At 35.7% G+C, this 20937-nt stretch overlaps 2 protein-coding genes and 1 long non-coding RNA gene across 5 annotated transcripts; 1 reads left to right on the forward strand and 2 right to left on the reverse strand.

The window, feature by feature from the left end:
* Positions 1-2657: 2657 nt before the first annotated feature.
* On the reverse strand, positions 2658-3741 carry LOC110896089. 2 transcript variants are annotated; one of them, XR_004879808.1, is made up of 3 exons: positions 3132-3725; positions 2901-3023; positions 2658-2802 (listed from the first exon to the last, which is right to left on the reverse strand). It is a non-coding gene; the product is annotated as an uncharacterized LOC110896089 (long non-coding RNA). The 2 variants fall into 2 exon arrangements; XR_002567633.2 differs by having other exon boundaries at positions 2764-3023; positions 3132-3741.
* Positions 3742-8063: 4322 nt separating this feature from the next.
* Positions 8064-12050, forward strand: LOC110896090. Of its 2 annotated transcripts, none has more exons than XM_022143525.2 (11): positions 8064-8266; positions 8369-8437; positions 9718-9775; positions 9861-9988; positions 10089-10228; positions 10350-10418; positions 10986-11124; positions 11223-11285; positions 11367-11410; positions 11524-11629; positions 11888-12050. In XM_022143525.2, exons 1-10 carry the CDS (start codon positions 8104-8106, stop codon positions 11608-11610), a joined length of 960 nt encoding a protein of 319 aa, XP_021999217.1. In that variant the 5' UTR covers positions 8064-8103; the 3' UTR covers positions 11611-11629; positions 11888-12050. The 2 variants fall into 2 exon arrangements, 1 of the variants encoding a protein (XP_021999217.1); XR_004879809.1 differs by having other exon boundaries at positions 8065-8266; positions 10089-10242.
* A 2799-nt stretch (positions 12051-14849) lies between these two features.
* Positions 14850-20397, reverse strand: LOC110896091 (probable LRR receptor-like serine/threonine-protein kinase At1g63430). The gene is made up of 10 exons (XM_022143527.2): positions 19870-20397; positions 19637-19769; positions 18470-18541; positions 18243-18386; positions 17927-18160; positions 17302-17821; positions 17075-17207; positions 16027-16184; positions 15714-15929; positions 14850-15309 (listed from the first exon to the last, which is right to left on the reverse strand). Exons 1-10 carry the CDS (start codon positions 19952-19954, stop codon positions 15064-15066), a joined length of 1941 nt encoding a protein of 646 aa, XP_021999219.1. The 5' UTR covers positions 19955-20397; the 3' UTR covers positions 14850-15063.
* Between the last annotated feature and the right edge of the window lie 540 nt (positions 20398-20937).

Raw genomic sequence — 20937 nt, forward strand, 5'->3', positions numbered from 1 at the left:
AAACTAGTAGCCGATTATTTTGCCGACGAACCCGTGTACCCATCCGAGATTTTTCGACGTCGGTTCCGCATGAGTCGTCCACTGTTTTTACGTATTACAGGCGACATGGCCCAGTCTGATCCGTTTTTACATTGCGAAACGACGCTAGGGGGCAAAGGGGTTTCAGTAATTTACAAAAATGTACGTCGGCCATTCGCCAACTTGCGTACGGTTACGCACCCGATGCATTAGACGAGTATATTAGGATGTCTGAAAGAACCGCACGTCGATGTTTGCACAAGTTTTGCCAATGGGTTGTCAAATTGTATAGCAAGCGATACCTGCGGAAACCGAACGCAAACGACGTTCAAAAATTATATCAAGCACACGAACAGAGACATGGTTTCCCAGGAATGCTCGGGAGCATTGATTGCATGCACTGGCAGTGGCAGAACTGCCCAGTTGCATGGCAAGGTCAGTATACTAGGGGAGATCAGGGACATCCGACTATCATTCTAGAGGCTGTTGCGTCACAGGATCTCTGGATATGGCATGCTTTTTTTGGTCTACCTGGTTCGCTCAATGACCTTAACATCATATACCAGTCACATATATTTGAGGATGTAGTGGCGGGTACAGGTCCAGACACAAGCTTTACGGTTTCAGGGGTGGAGTACAGGCGAGGTTACTACCTAGCCGATGGGATTTACCCAACGTACTCGACAATCGTTAAAACTATCCCGCACCCGACCGACGATAAAAGAAAAAAGTTTGCGAAGTTTCAAGAGGGAGCAAGAAAAGATATTGAACGGGCTTTTGGTGTTCTACAAAAAAAATGGCACATCATTTCACATCCAGCACGTTCGCAGTTGGTGCACTGCATCTGTTGATTCCGTCTAAGTGTCTAGAATCAAGTCTAATATCGAATTGTATAACATAGGGCTCGAAATACGAGAAAACGGAAGTCTGTATAGGTTTTAGATGCTAGGGTCGCTCATAGGGTCTTGAGATACTTGGGTCGCTTATGTGTCACTTCATGGGTCGCTTATATGAACCATGCTGGACCGCTCATGTGACACATGTTCTCATGAGCGGCCCCAGATGCCTATATATAGGTCATGAGCGATCCTCATTAGTAAGGACCTTGCTTTCCACGCCGAAGCTCTGCCGGTGTGAAGATCGAGCTGTAAAACGTTTCTAATCAATACAAAAGATAGTTAGAAGGAAGAACAAGCTATATCTACTTGCTATTCTTATTATTCCGCATCTGAATTGCAAGAGTTAACCTCTGAACGACTCATTCGGGTCAGCAAACGATCCTACATTCGCAAACACCAAAGAGATTACGACACATTATGTACGCTTGTATCATCCTTTATAACATGATCATTGAAAACGAAGGGAGAGCGATATGCGAGTACGACGAAAACGCGTCTACTGGAAATTCTGTTCCAGTTAGTGAGGAACAACAAGATTTGAACGCCTTCGCTCTACGTAACGAGTACACACATCACAACCTACAAGCGGACTTGGTGGAGTACATTTGGAACAACGCTCAAAACGAACCCGGCCACGAAATGGAAGACGAAAACTAGTAGCTTATTTTAATATGTTAGGATATTTTTAAGTTTTTTTTTTTACTTTATTTTTTTTAAGTTTATGTTTTTTTTTTTAATTTATTTCTTTAAGTTTAATTTTTTTTAAGTTTATGTAATGTTTTTTAATATTAATGAAAATATTTTGTTACTTTATTTGGTAAATGTTAAATAAAAGTTGAAGAATAAAAAAAATAAAAAATAAATAAAAGTGGTGGAGGACTATGACTAGGACCATCCTTCCATGCCCTCTAGTTTTAGAGGATGATCCATCTTTGGGACGACTATGACGTGTCGCCTACGTGGCGGATCGTCCTCCAAGGATACACCATCACCATACCTTGTAGTCTAACAATACATAAAACATATTTGGACTATACAAGTTAACTAAGTGCGGATTGTCTCAACAAACACGGACTGGGTGGATACCACACATGCGGACCAGGTGTTAGTTATTAATGGGCACTTTAAAATAATATCAAGTGTGGACACCTGTTTGCAATTAGTTATCTATACAAGTTAAAAAGTTATAAAAAAAATTGATTTGAAATGATCTAGAAAAGAAAGTTATCTATACAAGTTAAAAAGTTATAAAAAAATTTGATTTGAAATGATCTAGAAAAGAAAAAAAAAACATACCCATATATTATATCGGTTATATGGGCCAAAGTTCACCGTGTATATTTATCAGGGTAAATTACACTTTTCATCTTTTATGTTTGTATCGGATTGCGATAGATAGTCTTAACTTCAATAATTATAATCGCAATCATTTATTTGCAAAACTCGTTACATTCTAGGTCCTTTTACACTAACCCAGTTAAAAATTTCAATTAACTCTAGTCATATGCATTGCACAAGAGAGCAGTTTGGTCATTTTAAGCATTAATAATATATATTATAAGAAATAAAATAAAGAGTAAACTGTCATTTTGGTCCCTGTGGTTTGGGCACTTTTGCCATTTTAGTCCAAGTCTCAAACTTTTTACATCTGGGTCCCTGTGGTTTGCATTTTGTTGCCATTTTAGTCCAAAATCCAAAAACCCTCTATTTTGACTGTTGAAAACTGATTATTTTGTCCTTTAGTGCAGGGGCATTTTGGTCATTTTTTAAATTTCATTTTTTTTGCAATAAAACCCAAATCAAGAACATCATCTTAGAACATCATCAAAACCCAGAAAAAAATATCTTCAAATGAACAATATGAACATCTTCAAACAATAAACATCTGCAATAAAATATGAATATGATATCTTCAAAATAAAGAATATAAATTATGAAACATGAACATCATCATAAATTCGATCTTAAACACCATCTTCAAACCTTATCTTTGAATTTCATCTTCATAACAACCACCACCACCACCAACAACATCATCTCATCATTTGTTTTAGATCTATACAACCACTAAAAATTGAAGAACTTAAATCAACCTGGATATAAACCCTATCAAATTTACAAATAATTAATCATCAATACCCAAATTAAAAAAAAACAACACATAATCTACTCAAATAATGAATCACTAATTGCATAATGCAAATAAAATCTTACTTGCCATACAGCTGTGTTGCCAGCAAGCGGAAGAAACCAAGTCTTTTCCCCTTTTGAACAAGCTTCTCATAAACATCTGAACATCATATATGTGCATCAACATCTAAATACATGATATATAAATGGAAGAAAAATAATCTCAGATTCAAGAACACCACCAACATCAACTCATCCACCACCCTAACACCGCTGTCAACACCTTAAACTCCGCCGCCCCTGCCGCCCCTAACTCCGTCGCCGCCCCTTTGCTCAGATTCAAGAACAACTACCACCAACATCATCTCGCAGCTCTCTCTCTCTCTCTCTCTATGGAATTTCTCTCTCTCTCGAATCTAGAGGGGTAAGGGTGGCTAGGGTTTAACATCGCTGTCACCAGCATAAACACTGCCCAGCTAGATCTGCGGTGGTGTAGATGATTGAAAGATCTTCTCTGGTAAAGTAGTAGCAGTTGATTCCCAGCCGCCCTATCTTCTTCTCAATCGATGGTGGTGGTGGCCATGTTTAGGAGGGGTTAGAGAGAAGGGATCTTGATAAAAAGTTGTGATGTTTGTGTGTGAGAAAGAGATCTGACTGGGTTTTTATTAGATGATTGAACACAGATCCATAATCCATTTTTAGGATATGTTTATTAATTTAATAAATTTTAATAAAACCTGAGATGGACAAAAATGCCCCTACACAAAAAGACAAAACAACCAGTTTTCAACAGTTAAAAAAGAGGGTTTTTGAATTTTGGACTAAAATGACAATAAAAGTGAAACCACAGGGACCTAGATTTAAAAAGTTTGAGATTTGGACTAAAATGGCAAAAGTGCCCAAACCACAGGGACCAAAATGGCAGTTTACTCTAAAATAAAAAAACTTCAAAATAATTAATTATTTAGTTAATTTATTTTATAATATAATATCTATATCAGTATATGTGGGTATTATTATTTATACAAACCATCATGTCTTGCATACCTAACCATGACCATCTCCATCTCCTCCATCACCACCACCGTCCCATCACCACTACCACCCAACCCGCCGGCAACCACGATCACCACCACCAACTTCGCACACAACCACCACCATCTTTGCAACCAACACCGTCAAAACTACTTAAGAAGTAGGGTGCAACAAACAGGGCCGCCCCTGAGAATTCACGTACCCTGTTCGAGCTCGAAAAAACGTGCCCTTAGGTTTTAACAAAATAAAAAATTTAAGCTAGTTTTTTCATACAACTTTGAACGGTTGACAAAAATATAGCATTCGATAAACAATACAATTAACAAAATACAAAATATAGTATTCGAATGAATGACATACCGTAATAGGCGTCAAAAATTTTTGCATAGCACCTTTTTGTGACTTCACCAATTCATCTTGTCGTTTCCTCTTTTGACGTTTTTGCCATCCGGATGGTTGTTTAAGAGCCATTAAGTCATTAACGCCTAAATAATGTTCGACAACAACATAAATGAATTGAAGTGAAATCCGAAATCGACATAAGTTAACTAAATAAATCGACATAACTGAAATTCGACATATATGAACTGAAATCCGAAATCGACAACGACATAACTGAAATTCGACAATAACATAAATGAACTGAAATCCGAAATCGACATAACTGAAATAATTTCGACATATAAATCGATCCTGCTGTGAATTCGAAATCGACATAAATGAACCGAAATCAATCCTACTGTGAAATTCGACATATAAATCTCCATAGCTTCTTCAGTGAAACTCTCGACATATATAATTTACATATAAGTCCGAAATCAATCCTGCTGTGAATTCGAAATCGACATAAATGAACCGAAATCAATCCTACTGCTTACCTGCTTGTTGTGACTGAAATGATGAAATCGAAGGATTGATTTCTTCTACTGCTTACCGATCGGCTGATGATGAATGATGATCGCCAATCCTCTGTTCCGACTTCCGACGTTTCTTCTCCTGGATCAGTGATTGCCGCCCACCACTTTATTTTTTTAATTAGTTTTTAGATAATATTTGGGTATTGGGCTCACTAACCTAATGGGCTAAATAGTTTAAACAATAGATTTTTTTTTAAGTGGGCCTATGTTAATATTTTTTTGGTTATACCTTATTAATTTTTTTTTTTTACATATATAATATCGGATTTTTTTTAAAAATTACGGGCCCTACGAAATCACGGGCCCTGTTCGGTTGTCCTCCCCGCCCTCCTTAAGGGCCGGCTCTGGCAACAAATGAAACCACTGATCCGTCGTCGTTGATCCGTGCACCTCCGACCAAAATGATGCCGACGCCGATGTCGTCTATTGGCTATGCTAAACTGTACAATCCAGCTCACTCGAATCGACCCCATCTGACGAATTCTGCCGCCATGGCAGTCAACTCCGGCCAGCTTACCATCGTTGAATCAGGCAACCACTTGAGGCAACTTTGATACCAATCAACTCGTATACAACTACTAGATGAAAGCCCTATGCTTTTGTTCCTAATTTGTAATCACAAAACTCCAATTTTTGAATTTAACAATAAAAGAAGTGGGAATTTTAAATGACTGGACGATGGTCAATTCGATTCATAAGTTTCTGGTACCAGTAATCCCGGCTCCAGGTTTTTGATGGATTTCATGGAAGGAGACAATATAGTTCTTCTGATGATGAAAGCTCGTCTTCTTTGTAGGTATTTATTAAGGTAAATATTTAGCTGATTTGGGGTAGATTCTGAATGTAGAAAAGAACAAGATAAATCCCAGTAAACAAATTTGGATCTGCATTAAGTTGGTCAATCCCAGTAAACAAGTTTGGATCTGCATTAAGTTGGTTGGTTATGAAGAACTGTTTGTAATATTTTGTTCCTGACAGTGTTTGAAGTAGACGATGTGTAGTCTGGTGATATACACATTACATGACCGACACGTGATCTACGAAAATGTACGGGATCTTTGTAGTTATGAAATTCACACTTAACGGTGTCTAGTCCGATGACTTCTATAGGATCGAGGTGGGTGTCGCCAGAGTGGTGGCGGCAGGATATGGTGGCGGCAGGACATGATGGTGGCAGGATGAGGTGGTGGTGGCAAGATGTGGTGGTTAGTTAGGGTCTAGGAAACTAGGAAAGATAAAGTGTATATGTAATTTTTTTTGTTATATTTATTAAACATTTAAATAAAAAATATAAATCGACTAAAATACCCTTAAGTGAATAAACTTGACTGAAAAATTTAATCTGGTTAGTATTAAAGGACATAGAGTGTAACGAGTTTTACAAATAAATGATTGTGACTGTAATTATTAAAGTTAAAGTCTATCCGTTACAATCTGACATGACGAAAAGCAATGTTTAAAAAACCGGTAAATACTGTTCGGTTATACCGGTATTACCATTTCCAAATGCAAATCCGGTACGAAACACCCCGATAAATAAGTGAAACGGTACAAGGTTTGTACCGACGGTAAAATCCGGTATACCGGTTTGTAAAGTGATACCGGTACTGGCCCAGGGTTATTTTAGTTTGGGTTGTTACTTATTTTTATTATATATGGTAGTTATCTTATGTAATTGTTATATATGATTATTCGTAACTAAAAGTTGTTATTTAATATTGTATGAAACGAATATAGTTATCCTCTAGTTGATGAGGATGACGATAATAGTGAACTTTATCTTTAATGTGATAGTGAACTTGATATATTCAACAGTCAAATGACTTAAACATATCATACGCTTTCATTTAAAAGAGTTTGTTGGGAAATTGAATGATTTTCGATTATCTTTTGGATATTTTTTTATTATGGATTTACTTTTGGATCATCTTTTAATATGTGATCATGTATTTTTTGGATTAACTTTTGAATTGTTGCAATTTATGAAATTATAGAGTTAGGTAGTCAACCCGGTTGAACCGCTCGGTATAACCTGATTCAACCGGTTAAACCATTTTTTAGCCTAATCTAGTTTGATTTAAAAACCGGTTTTTAAAACATTTACGAAAAGTGTAATTTACCCTTTCCTAAATCTAATATAAAAAGTAACCGGGATACGGAGTGGTCGAGAGGTTGGGGCGGTAAAGCAGTTTGCCGCGCGGCAAACACCGCCGCCAACCAAGATGGCATGCGGCAAAACAAGCAAGTCGGTGACCCTATGCCGACGCGAGAAGAAGAAAGGGAAAAGGGGGGGGGGGCCCACTGTAACGGTCATATGACCGTTTAAAATAAAAAAAAAATAATTTTTTTTTTTAAAAATTAAACTCTATATACATATCACACACCATTTACTTTCCAAATACTCATACACTCTTAAAAAAATACATCTTTCTCTCTACACTCTCTCAATCTATTCTACACTTTGAAAAATATGGAAGGCTCAAAGAAGGGTGAAGGCAAGAAGAAAATGGTAGGATCCGGTTCAAAGTCGAAGCCTCAAGATAAACGTGGTTCGGGTGGTAGTAGTGTCCCGTTTAATCCGCAACTTGGGTTTGCGAGTCACACCCAACCTCCATTTTATTTTAACCAACCCATGCATCAACCTTTCGGTTATGATACCCAACCCACCCAAAATTGGATGCAATACGGTCCGAGGATGACTCAACCTTTCGGTCCATTTTATTTAAGATGTAATGCTTTTTTTTTAATTAAAATGTAATGGTTTATTTTTATTTTTAAAAAGTTTATGTTTTTCCATTTTATCATAAATATAAAAAAAAAAAAAAAAGTTTGCCACTCAGCAAGTGTTTAAACCAATGCCAACACTTTTCAGCAAAGTTTAAACACTTTTGCCAAATTGACATGGCACGCTCTGATTGGTCGGTTCAATGTTTTGCCACTCTAAACTGTTTAACCACTCCTTATACCCTAAACCCACAGCTAAGTCAAAGCAAATACACAACTAAGTCAAAGCAAATAAAAACCATATAAGATGATTAGGCGCCAAAATTATAATTTTTCTAGTCCACTCAATTTCACACATACAATCTTCTTCCCCAGTTCGTATGCAATCAATCAAACCCTACACACACACACACACACACACCAACAATATGCATTTGCAAGCACACACTTTCAGCTCTTCTTCTTCTTTTCATCTCAACAGAAATCACCTCAACAATCTCACTCCTTTCAAAACCCTAGCTTCCGCTAACAAACCTCTTTACGGTATATTATCCATTTTTTGCCCTAATTTGATCGCATTACTGCTCTGTTTTCCAATTTTCAAATTCGATCATCGTCTTTAATTCACTTGCTGAATTTTTGCAGGCACCGGAGTTGTTTTCCGGCGAACAGGCTCACGACAGTTTCCGGTGTTGAAGCAATTGAATCGTCGTGGTAGTGCTTTTTAATTTTTTTATATAATTATAGAATTTATAGCGCAGACTCGTAATATGATCTAGAAATCTACATGATTATTGTTTTTTTATGAAGATTGTTTGGTTAGAGTTTAGAGTTTAGACTGTGTTGTAGAACGTGAAAGCGGGCATGGTGCCTCTGCTACGTAGGCATGGGGTGTGGAATACTGCCTCCTCGGGTGATTGGGGCGCGGCTGGGAAAGAAATTAGGAACAAATACGGCATGAAATAGTTATAGTATTTTGTATCATGTATTGTTTTTTTACTTTGTTTTAGTTAAAAAATATTACATTAGTATTTGTATTTTATTTGTCACATTTTTAAATTATTTTTAGTATATAATTACAAATTAAAGTATTAGCTAAATAATTTATAATGATTAGAATGTGGTATGGGCGCCAAAGGCGGGTGCTGGGTGTGCTAGTGGGCCTGGAGCGAGAGTGCAGGTAGGGATGAGCATTTGGGACTTGGTACCATTCGGTACCTACTTTTTGGTGTTTTCGGTACCGGTATTTTCGGTACGATACTGGTCAGTGGCGGAGCTACCCAAAAATTAAGGGGTATCCCATTTTTTTTTTGAGGTTAGAGGTATCCTTTGTATAAAAAGATAAAAATTATACACTACGTAGACGATTACACTACGAAAAGGGAGTTGAGGGGTAGCCCGGGCTACCCCTCCTTGTACATTGGTTCCGCCACTGGTACTGGTAATTTACCGAATTTTTCACACAAATACTGGTATCGTACCGAATGTTTTCGGTACCGGTACCCATATTTGGCGGGTACACGCATTTTCGGTATACAGGTACCGAGCTCATCCCTAATTGCAGGTGACGTGATGGTGGTGCTGAAGGTGACGTGATGGTGGTGCTGAAAGGGAATTTCGGGGGGGGGGGGGTGTGGCTAGGGCCGTCTTACACCCTAACCGGGTGTGAAATGTGAAAGTCCCATTGTCTGCGTGGCGGTTACTTGGCACAATTTTTTTTTTCACCTTTCAAGTGTACCACAACAGATAGCCTTTTTTCACCTTTTACCCCCCTCCATAACACATAGCCTTATTGGTTATGCTGTTTGTATGATTTGAAAAGAATTGTCATTGTCTTCCCTCAAACCCAATCCATAAATTTTTGCATCATAAAAACAACTTGTTTGATTGAAGAGTCAAAATGTACCTTTTCTATGTGTGTGATTAGTGTTTGATGATCCCTATCAGTTGCAATGTTGTATAATGTTGAAATTTGCTCTTTGTTGAAAATCTAGGTGCTGTAAACTTGTCTTCGGAGGGGCAGAACCCTAGCACAAGTGCGGAGACGATGAGGTTTTTGATTCATTTGCTAATATAATGAATATTGTAAATTGGTGGATGCTCTTTAACTTTGTGTATTGATTTCTATTTTTTACAGAAATGTTGTGGAACACATATGCTTGCTTAAAGCAAAGGTGGATTTATCTGATGAAGATGAAAAGAACATGCTAGATTTTCTCTACACCTGCCAATATCAAATGCGTGGCATTCTTGCAATCTCGTTAGGTCAAATTTGATCTTATAATTATGGATTCAAAGACATTTCTTACCCTTAACAATATCTTAATTTGTGTATTTTGTTTGATTTTTTTTCTTTTTCGTGTAGGGCGTATATCGAATCAAAATCTTGAAGGTTACACACATGCAGTCTTCATGCGTTTACAGAAAAAGGAAGACCTTTCAAAATTCTATGAGAACCCGTTCTACTTGGGGGTCTTAAAGGACCATGTAACGCCTTACTGTCATGTATGCCCTGACATGTAAACACCAATACTCTCAATATCTTTGTTTTTTGTATATATTCTTATTACTCTTCGATATACAAGTTTAACTTGTAATAAAATATATTATATATTTGTATTCACAGGAATTCACTTATTTTGATTATGAATCCGAAGTAGAAGATGACATTCTTCCCATCTTTCGGAAAGGAGAGGTTAGAACTTAGAACCCATTCCCGAAACTTCGCTTACCGTTTTCAAATGCAAAATTGGTATATATTCTTTGAAATGCTGATGTCTTTTTGTTACATATTTGCTAAATGAGTAAAAGGCCATTTTCGTCCCTGAGGTTTGGCCAGTTTTGTGACTTTCGTCCAAAGGTTTGTTTTTCCGCATCTGGATCCAAAAGGTTTGAAATCTTGCCGTTTTCACCCAACTCGTTAACTATATCCATTTTTTAACGTTAAGTCAAGGGTTTTCTCGTCTTTTTTCTCCGTTAAGGGAATTTTGAAGACTTGTACATAATGCTAAATGCTTGTACGTAAAGTGAAAAAGATCGAATTGCCCTTTAAGTTAACATAAAAGATGGAAATACATTAACAAGTTGGATGAAAATGTCAAGATTTCAAATTTTGGATCCAGATGCGGAAAAACAAACCTTTGGACGAACGTCTCAAAACTGGCCAAACCTCAAAGACGAAAATGGCATTTTACTCTTGCTAAATTCATATTGAAAATAAGTTAGGTTGATTTTAATCACCAAACAAAAACTCTGGTGACAGGAGTTTAACTTTGGTGTGGAATATATACTTCTTATCGCGTTTAAAGAGAGCTCGTTGGGTGAGGTGGCAGATGACGTGTTGACATCTTTTGCAAAATTACTAATGGAGTTTCCTTCATTAATTGTCCAGTTTACAAAAGGTATTGTCAATGTATTCATGGTTCTTTGACACAAAATCAACCCTATTAATATTAGTTCATGCATCAGTGACTCATTTTATAGTTATTTTGACTTTCAGGGTCAAATTTCAATCCTGACAGCAAAGACTACACTCATGCTGTAGTGATTCGATTTCGATCGTGTGAGTTATTACCCAGCTCCTTTGACTTGCAAACTTATTGCTTTTGCGCTTTTTGTAGCTGACCATTTTGGTTTTTTACAGCTGATGCGTTTGACATTTTCATGGGCAGTTCAGAATACAAAGATGTAATAATATTTGAACATGAACTTTTTTATAGTATATGTTCAAGGTCTAAGTATAGTCAAAATGCTAATATTAAGTTGACTAATTTCTTTCGGTTATGGTATTATATGAGCAGATTTGGAGGTCGAAGTTTCATCCCATCACCGAGAAGAAACTATCGATTAGCTTTTCTGTAGATCCCGTCGGTAAGGAGTTGATGTAGCAAGATTCACTGATTTTAGGTTTGTTTCCTGTTCCTTTTGAACTCAGATTATCAACCCCGAACAGTCAACTTTTGATTTTGCGTAGTTTGACTTTGAATGGCAAACTGATTATTTACAAATTTTATAAGATTATCCGGACATAAATCGCCAATAACAGATGACATGATTAAACTTTTCTTTAGTATAATTGTTTTTATGCTCATTATAGTCTTGAACTAGCAGCTATGTTATTTAATCTGTTTAAAAATAAATAATTAATAATATAAATGATTTCAGGGTTACATAGCAAGCCATTCTTGTTCTTGGATGTTCTGCTTTTTGAGAGAAAAGCCTGCAGCTGATTTACTATTTTCTGCAGATGATTTATTTTGTAATAATATATTAAATATTCCAAGTTGTATCAATTCATTACTCGCTTAAAAAAGAGTCCTCTTTACCATAAATTTTCCCAGGGTTTATAACCTTGACCCACAAGGCCTGTTGAATCTGTAGGTTGTGAAATTAGAGGTATTTCGAATCACAAGTTCAACGACAACTTGTGGTTTTAATGCCTGGATCGATAACTCATGAGTGGCGATATGTCCGATTTTGTGAATTATCACCTTATTAAGAGACGAGACAAGTTGCGCTTATTCACCGTCATTGGATAGTGGTTGTTGGTTATTCTACCGACCAATAGTTTTTAGAGATTTTGTCTTCTAGCTCACTTAAGGGTTGTAGTATCCGGTAGGAAATTGATTGGAGATAAGTACGTGGTACATGATGCTACCAACAAAAGGCATGTAATTTTTTGTTTTGTTTTTGGAGTCTTATTAGGAGGGTCGTATGTAATATCTCACAGTTGATGACTTACAGTTATCGGTTGAATGATCCTTGTATGCAATGTTTTTTTTTAACTTACCAAAAGAGGCGAGCACAACTAGTGGGTGGCCTATGTAATGGCCCGATGTTATGCTCGAACTCAAACAAAAACCACACATGTTTCTCTAAGGGTATGTACCTTCCCAACAAAAACCACACATCTCAACACCTATTTTATCATTGTGGCTATGCATGTATTGATTGATCCTCACATTCCTCTCATTACGTTATGAACTACCCAAAAAATAACACATATATGTGTTATATCCAACAGATGATTTTCTAACAATATGTACCTTCTCAACATTATGTTAAACATGTTGACGTTCACACATTCTCGTCTATTGATAAGTTAACAATGTCTACACATAGTTTTGTCCGAAATAATTTAACGGTCTAGTTAACAATATAATGCAAGACGGACAACATATGATGCTTGGTTGTACTTAATCTTTGTAATTAAGGCGGCAGAGTAACATGAGTAAAAGTACATGTAATTTATTTAATTTAACTTTATCGTAAATTTCATAGGTAACTAAATTAGAGAAATAATATATCGTTTCGGGTGGATAATACAAGCTATATAACTAATGAGTTATAAATCGTCTTCATAACAACAATCTAAGCTTATTCTTTTTTGCTTTATTGTTCAATAACTTCCTAATCATACAAACAAGAAGAGTAAAGTGCACGGATGGTCCCTATGGTTTATTAATATTTTGGATTTGGTCCCTAGCTTTCCAAAAGTACACGGATAGTCCCTGTGGTTCGCACTTTGTAATGCATTCAGTCCTAGCCAACAAATCTAGAGGTTTTAGCATGCCTAAGTTAAGGACTAAATGCGTTACAAAGTGCAAATCACCGGGGCCATCCATGTATTTTTGAAAAAAAAAAACTGAGGACTAAATGCGTTACAAAGTGTAAACATATAGACCATCCGTGTACTTTTATAAAGCTAAGAACCAAATAAAAAATTTGTTAAACCATAAGGACAATATGTGTAATTTACTCTACAAACAAAGTACAAACTCAGTATAATAACCTAACCTAACTTGCCCTTTATGTGGAGGCATAGTGTTAACAAATTTAATTAATGAAGAGACTTTTCTACTAACTACAAAACAAAATTTCCTAATAGAAAGCCCAACATCCCTTGACCCTTATATTGATGTGAAAGTATACCACTCAAAAGTCCAAGGTTGTAAATTTATAAGAAAAAAATGATTTTGATTCACACTAGTTGCACAAAATAAGTCATAAATAAATATTATCATGTACCGTGTTAGATAAAAACATTACATAAACAATAAACTCAGTGCATCAAAGTTCATCAAATTTCATATATGATAAAGATAAGCTTTCTAGGTGTGGGTAGAGTAACCGAACGAATTACACTCCTGTGTGTACAAATTTTTTAACAGCGATTTTTTTTACTCATGTGGGTAGGGTTGTGCATGGATCGGTTTTGGCTCAAAACCATAACTATAACCATGATGTCGGTTATTGGATAATCATAACCATAACCGATCGGTCGGTTATGGCGGTTTTGGTCAATCGGTTTTGAAGGTTTTAGCAGACCGATTATGGGTGGTTAACCATGAATTTAGGCCTACCTAAAAATAGATCACTTAAAAAACATGGAATAAATTGTTATTACATATTTCTATATATTAGTATATTACATAGTACTAAAAACATATATAATCTATTATATTACTATCGAATATTAAAACAAACTAACATGATATATTCCAGAAATTCAAATAAACATTCAACCAACATGACAGCATCTTATGCCCCATTTTTTTCTTGACAAACGGAAAAAAGGACATGGCTCGATTTGAATTTTAAGTTATTTAATTGGGAGAAAAACGATACGAGTGACCTAATTAGAACACTTTTAAAACTTAGTTACTATTATGTGACATTTTCCCTATAAACTCATAAATACTAAAACGTTCAACCAAAAATACCAAATATAAAAAAAAACGGTGAAAATCCTAAATCCGACAAAGAGTTTGCTATATGTTGGTTTGGTTCAGTTATGGTGGGTATGGAAACATTGATAACCATAACCGATCCGCTACTTTCGGTTTTCAGAAGAACAATTAACCGACCCATTGGTTTTTGGTAGGGTTCGGTTTTTGCGGTTAATTTGATTATGGGTCGGTTAATTCAGTTTTTTACACACCCCTACATGTGGGAGTTGAACTTAAGACCTCCAATCCTAAGTGTTTTAAGAGGCTTTCTCTCTGCCACTTCAACCGGTTTGATTTGTCTTTTTTTTTGAAGGTATAGTTAGCATTTTGGACCACAATTTTTTTCATCAAAACCGTCTGAACCGGACCATGAACACTCCTGTTAAATAGGTTGGTTCTTTATCAATAACTCAGGAAGTTGATTTCTGTTTCTTAGTTCTCTACCTATTTGTGACTAGCAATTGTGTATTTATGTTCATAACACAACATTTTCACTTCACTAAAATTTACAGTTTGTAATCTTCAACTCATGAAACTATCAATAACAAAAAGAATCCTAACAAGGTCCTAACATGACACTAGTTTCTATAATTTGGGCGGGGCCGGGTCGGGTCAAGGAGAGAGCATAAGCTCAGCCCAAGCTAATGAAGTCGCCTTCATCTCCGAAGAAGATGATGTGTCGATTTTGCTTTCCAAAATGGCACACAAGTCTTTCATCGACGTTTGATCTCTGGGCCGTAAATGAATGCACATAGAAACCACTTCACATATCACTTTCAAATCTTCTTCCTTGAAATATTTCAGTGCAGGATCTACAACTGAACCCATCTCATCTTGCTTCGCAATATAATCTTTCGCCTGTTTCAATATTCAACGTTTTCGGTTTATAAATAGACAGAATAGAGATGTAAACTTCTGGCACGACACAAACCTAACACAAAATCTACACGTTTGTGCTTAGTCTAAACGGGCCAGGTCAATTTTGGAGGAACCCGTGAACAAGTTTAGCCAAAAGGATCGTGTTCGGGTCGACCTAGTTGGTTACCGGTTGACCCGTTAATATTTTAGAATTTAAAAAAGATACGTATTTTACGTAGATATGTATTTTTGGTTGAACAAGTTGTGTTCGTGTAAAAAGGCAAAAACTTGTGTTGTGATGTCCAACATGATTTTCGGGTTGGTATCAAATTTCCGGGTTCGTATTGACCCAACAACCCGTGAACACAACCCGCAACGTTATAAAACTAGAAAAAATTTCTTACCCAATCTACGAGGCAACCTTTGTCCTTACAGAAAGAAGGGCGTCCGCTAACGATTTCCAAAAGAAGAACGCCAAACGAGTAAATGTTACCCTGAACATCCAGGTGGCGGTCTTCAAACGAGCTCGGAAGAACGCAAATATCACCTTCGTGGCTGATGGACCGCGAGTTGTTTTCCGATCTTGAAACAATAGTTTTCCAGCTTTCAAAATCAACGAGCTTCACAAAAGCCAAAAGAGATACATACCATCTTAAAGATCCACATAAACTATAACTGCGGTATTAAATTTATTTAAATGTGGGTATTAAAGTATACCTTTGGTGAAAAATCTTCAGTTAGATATACTGCACTAGAGTTTAACTCGGATAGAGTAAACGGTGGCTCAATTTCGGTGTGAAGATACTTTAAACCTTTAGCTATGCCTATAATGATCTTCATTCTCCTTGACCAACTTAGGTTGCACCCTTCTTCATCTGACATAAAATGAAAGCTAGCCCATTAACTTATGAACAGGTCACTTCGGGTTATGTTTCATCGCTAACGAGCCACAAATGGATCAAGAATCGGCCACGGTTCATTTTTAGTGCATAAATCTCATATGTCGCTTTCTTCAATAAGTAGATTATATTATATTAATAAAATATATATATAGGGGATGGATCATGAGAAACTAAGAAACTTCCAAAAAAAGCTTGAAAAACACACAATTTTTTTTAAAAATATTTTTGGCTGTAATCTACATTTTTGAAATACAAAAAATGTTAAGCTTTTTTTGGTACTTTTTTAGTTTTCTCACATTTAAGTAGTTTTCTCATGATCCGCTCCCTATACATATATATCGACAAATGGTGTTTTAGGTCAACCTGACCCATACAAAAGATATTTGCTTTGACCCGTTACCCAACCCACCAATTTGTCATCTCTAGGCATGGTTGTAAAAATCGCGCCTAGCCTACGATTAGTTACCGATTAATCGCTAGTCCTAGGTTCACCGATTAATTTTCATCTGATTGGCCAATTAATCGCTAGGCGGTAAACAGTGGTCAAATCCGGTCCTAATCGGCCAAAAATCAGTGGCAGTCTAGTGATTTTGGCCAAATTCTGGCCAAAGCCTGTAAATTCCGGAAGATAATCCTATCTACTTCAAAATATGTGTGGAAGAATGTGTTAAAACATGTCTACTTAAAATAGTTGCATATAAAATGTGTATATTCATATAAAACTTAATACTACATATAAAATCCTGATCCAACTAATCCCGATTAATCGCTAGTCGGTACTTCACTGGCCGACTAGCGCCTAGCAATTCTTACAACACTGTCTCTAGGTAACATATACAGAATAAAGAATACGATAAACTTACAATGGAGATGCTCATACAACGTTCCATTTGATGCATACTCAAAAACTAACATTCTTGTAAACGGATGGCTATCTATACAATACCCGAGCAATTTCCCCGTGTTTTCATGATTTAGCCTTGCCAAATCGATAACCTGAAAAACCCGAGAATTTCAGAAAAATAACAATAAAGTCGGGTTCATAAAAATGAACCCGACTTTTTGTTTTTGTTATTTGTTAACATTTTACCTCTTTCTGATAATAAAGTTCAAGATATCCGGTCCAATGCTCTTCTTTAACACAAAGAGATATGACCGCAATTTCGGGCCCGCCTTTCATAATTCCTTTGTACACCAGACTATCGGCTGAAGACCCGATAATGTTGCTAAAATCCTCACAAGCAACCTCGAGTTCTTGTCGACTATATTTCGTCACGTCTTTTAACATGTCGGAATCGATAAAAACCGTCGTGTGATCTTTATAGCTAGTGGATTTACTCCACATGTTCAAAACAAAAGGTTTGCTTTTGTATCTCAAAACAACAGCGAAAACTGCAATGAGAAAAAGTGACCCGATTATTACACCCGTTACGACCTCGACCGCTAAAATCCACGTGGGTTTAGAATCACGGGCCGGGTTCTTGGGTTTGTTTTCAGCGGGTCGGAGTCTTGTCTCTCGGGCTTTGTTTGCTGGGGGAACAACACCGCATTGTTCGGGAGCACGTTGTTTAATATCTTTGTAGCGTAGGCAGTTTCCGCGAAAAACAGTCCTGCAAAGATTTATATACACGAGAACCAAATCCTTAAATACCCGTTGAGATAAAACACAGCTGAAATCGACCCGTTAATAAGTAAACGGGTCAGAAAAAATATACCTTGGAAGATACTCCAAGCACTTTGGTATGCCACCAATGAGAAAATTATACGAAAAATCTGCGTATTTTAACGCTGATAAACGGCAAAAACCTTTTTTGTTCTGACTCGAGGCGTTAACTGGTCCGGGAATGGTCCCGTGCAGTTTATTTCTGTCGAGCCGAAGATCTTGAAGGTTTTGAAGATTACCGAGTTTGAAAGGTAATTTGCCCACGAGCCCGTTTGATTCTAGATTTCTGTACCGATATAAATTTGTTATCAAATAGCACCAGTTTCATTAGTTGAAAGAAATCAAATAATGATATGACTTTGACTTACAATGTAATGATGTTGACCAGATTACCGATTTCAGAAGGAATCGGCCCGGTAAGCTCGTTGCTTCCCAAATCTAAGACCTTGAGGTACTTTAATGATCCGATTGATATAGGTATTGAACCAATGAGTTTGTTTCCATGTAAAATCCTACAAGAATGACATTTTGTTAATCGCTTATGTTGTCTTTATGACGTTTTCGAAAGTATTATGAGACGTCGATAGAAACATACAGTTCTTGCAAGGATGAGAGCTGAAAGAGCTCTTCAGCAATGAATCCCTTGATGGATGAACCAGAAATGTTACTGTAAAAAAAGTTTTAGAACCTTAATTAGCTTCCTAACAAGCATACACCACCTATACATACATACATACATATATATATATATATATAATATATATCAGGATCATTTCAGAATCATAAAGATTTACAGAACTTGCAGAACTCCTAATAAACAATCTTTTTATTTATATATTTTTATGTTTAGGATAATTTTATCATTTATTATGTGTATTTTTACGATTACTATAGGTAGAGGATCCTGTAAAAAGTGCTCAAAGTGTAAGAAGTGTGAGAAGTGTATTATAACACTATATATAATATTATATAACACCATATAAACACCGTATAACAATATGTAACACCATATAATACCATATAACACTATGTAACACTATATATCATTATATAAAAAATATAACACTATATGTTATCTGATAGCATGTCTATGATAGATGTATAGTGTTATATTTGTTATATAATGATATATAGTGTTACATAGTGTTATATGGTATTATATGGTGTTACATATTGTTATACGGTGTTTATATGGTGTTATATAGTATTATATATAGTGTTATAATACACTTCTTACACTTCTCACACTTTAGGCCCTTTTTACACTATCCTTACCCTACGATTACATACATGTTAAGAGTAATTTTATAATTTTTTATATGTGATTTTATAATTACACATATGTAAACTAGCTTTTTTACATATATGTAATTAGTTATGACACATATATATAATTTTGGCAATTAAACAGATGTAAACTACTTTTAACATGTATGTAATCAAAGACACACATATAATAGATGATAAAAAAAAATCCTAAATACAAAAACTTATATATAAAATGATTGTTTATTAGAAGTTCTGAAAGTTCTGTAGTTATTTAGAGTTCTCAAATGAACTCAACCCTATATATAACACACACATAAGATCTTGTACTACCTTTTGTTGTACTTGTAGTCTACTAAGCATGACTATATCAAACTAGTAATGATGGTATAATGATTAAATATTATTAAATGAAAAGTTCAAACTAAAGCATGGCAATCAAGAACATTCAAACAAAATGTTTGACTTTGTATAAAAGAAAATAAAGTTTTCTTACAGTTTTATAACTACATTTGCAGAACATGTGACACCAAGCCAGTCACAAGGATCAGAATCCAACCCATTCCAGTTTGATAAAACCAACAAAGGGTCCTCAAAAATATCTTCTTTAAATGAATTCAAAGCATGAACTGCAAAATTCAAGAATTCGGTTACTAAATAAACAGAGTCTTTAATCTTTCTTGCTTACAAATTTTCTTAAAATTCACCTGAAAATATTAAATATCATACCTTCAACTGACTGAGCAGCCTCATAAGCAGGTAGAAAAAGCCCTAAACTAACACATAAAAGTTGAAATAAAATCAACTGCTTCATCTTTCCTACAACTTTCCACTCAATTGATGAATTGAACACTAAGAATTCATCTTTATGGAATTACAGAAAAACCCATGATAAAGATTATGAAATAAAGAAATACCCATCAAGAACTTTTACAAAAACCCTTAAAAACAGAATCTTTTTACACAGAAAGATCAAGAACAAGAAACCAAAAGCTAATATTTTGACAACAACCCAAGAAACCAAATGGGTCAAAACACAAAACCCATTAATCTTTTGGTGAAATTAAGAAGGTAAAATGAACACAAAGTGATTTGACAAGAAGTTTGTTAGCAAAACTGCAAAAGGGGTTCAAGATTTTTGACTGATTGATGGAATAATATGAAGTGATTGTTGTTTTGCTGGTGAGATAGTGGGAGGTGTGGGGGGTAGTGAAGTGGGGTTGGGGGAAAATCAGTTGCTAATCATTGAAGAACATGGATTGAATGGTGATTTGAATTGAAACTAGGTATTCAATGGGTTGGGATCCGGGTATGACCCGGAACTTCAATTTTTTTATAATATAATATAATATGACTTTTCAGATGTTTATTAATAATAATAAAAAGTTTTCATGCTTTTGATATAGAGAAGATCTTTTTGGTAAAATATGAGACCATTGATTTGTATTTATGCTTTTGTACAAACTAGGTGTCCTCCCCCTCCCCCCTCTCCCGCGCAAGCGTGTTGCGACGCGGAATTTTCAAATTCAATACTTTATACGTTGTGATGAGGAATTCAACTGATATCGGTTTAGGGCACCAAGACACGCTATAACAATCGAAATAAAAAACACAAAAAACAAAGTTGTGTCATATAAAAACAAGATATATGCATTTGTTCGCTTCGTTAGAGAAAAAATTAACCGCTAAACGCATGTATATGAAACGTATACGGTTTTTTATTTCTTTTTTTAACTGAATAATAAATTGTTCACTTAAACATAAGCTAAAACAATAAACTCCAAAAATCAATCAAGT

Source organism: Helianthus annuus, chromosome 2 (genome assembly GCF_002127325.2).
Source record: "Helianthus annuus cultivar XRQ/B chromosome 2, HanXRQr2.0-SUNRISE, whole genome shotgun sequence".
NCBI classification, from domain to species: Eukaryota; Viridiplantae; Streptophyta; class Magnoliopsida; order Asterales; family Asteraceae; genus Helianthus; species Helianthus annuus.

Coding starts and splice junctions, on each gene's coding strand:
- LOC110896090 (XM_022143525.2), top strand. CDS start 8,104: ATGCAATCAATCAAACCCTACACACACACACACACACACACCAACAAT. Junction 8,438..9,717: donor GAAGCAATTGAATCGTCGTG/GTAGTGCTTTTT, acceptor TTGAAAATCTAG/GTGCTGTAAACTTGTCTTCG. Junction 11,125..11,222: donor AATTGTCCAGTTTACAAAAG/GTATTGTCAATG, acceptor TTTGACTTTCAG/GGTCAAATTTCAATCCTGAC.
- LOC110896091 (XM_022143527.2), bottom strand. CDS start 19,954: ATGAAGCAGTTGATTTTATTTCAACTTTTATGTGTTAGTTTAGGGCTT. Junction 18,542..19,636: donor GCAAATGTAGTTATAAAACT/GTAAGAAAACTT, acceptor CTTTTTTTACAG/TAACATTTCTGGTTCATCCA. Junction 15,930..16,026: donor CTGAAGATTTTTCACCAAAG/GTATACTTTAAT, acceptor GCTTTTGTGAAG/CTCGTTGATTTTGAAAGCTG.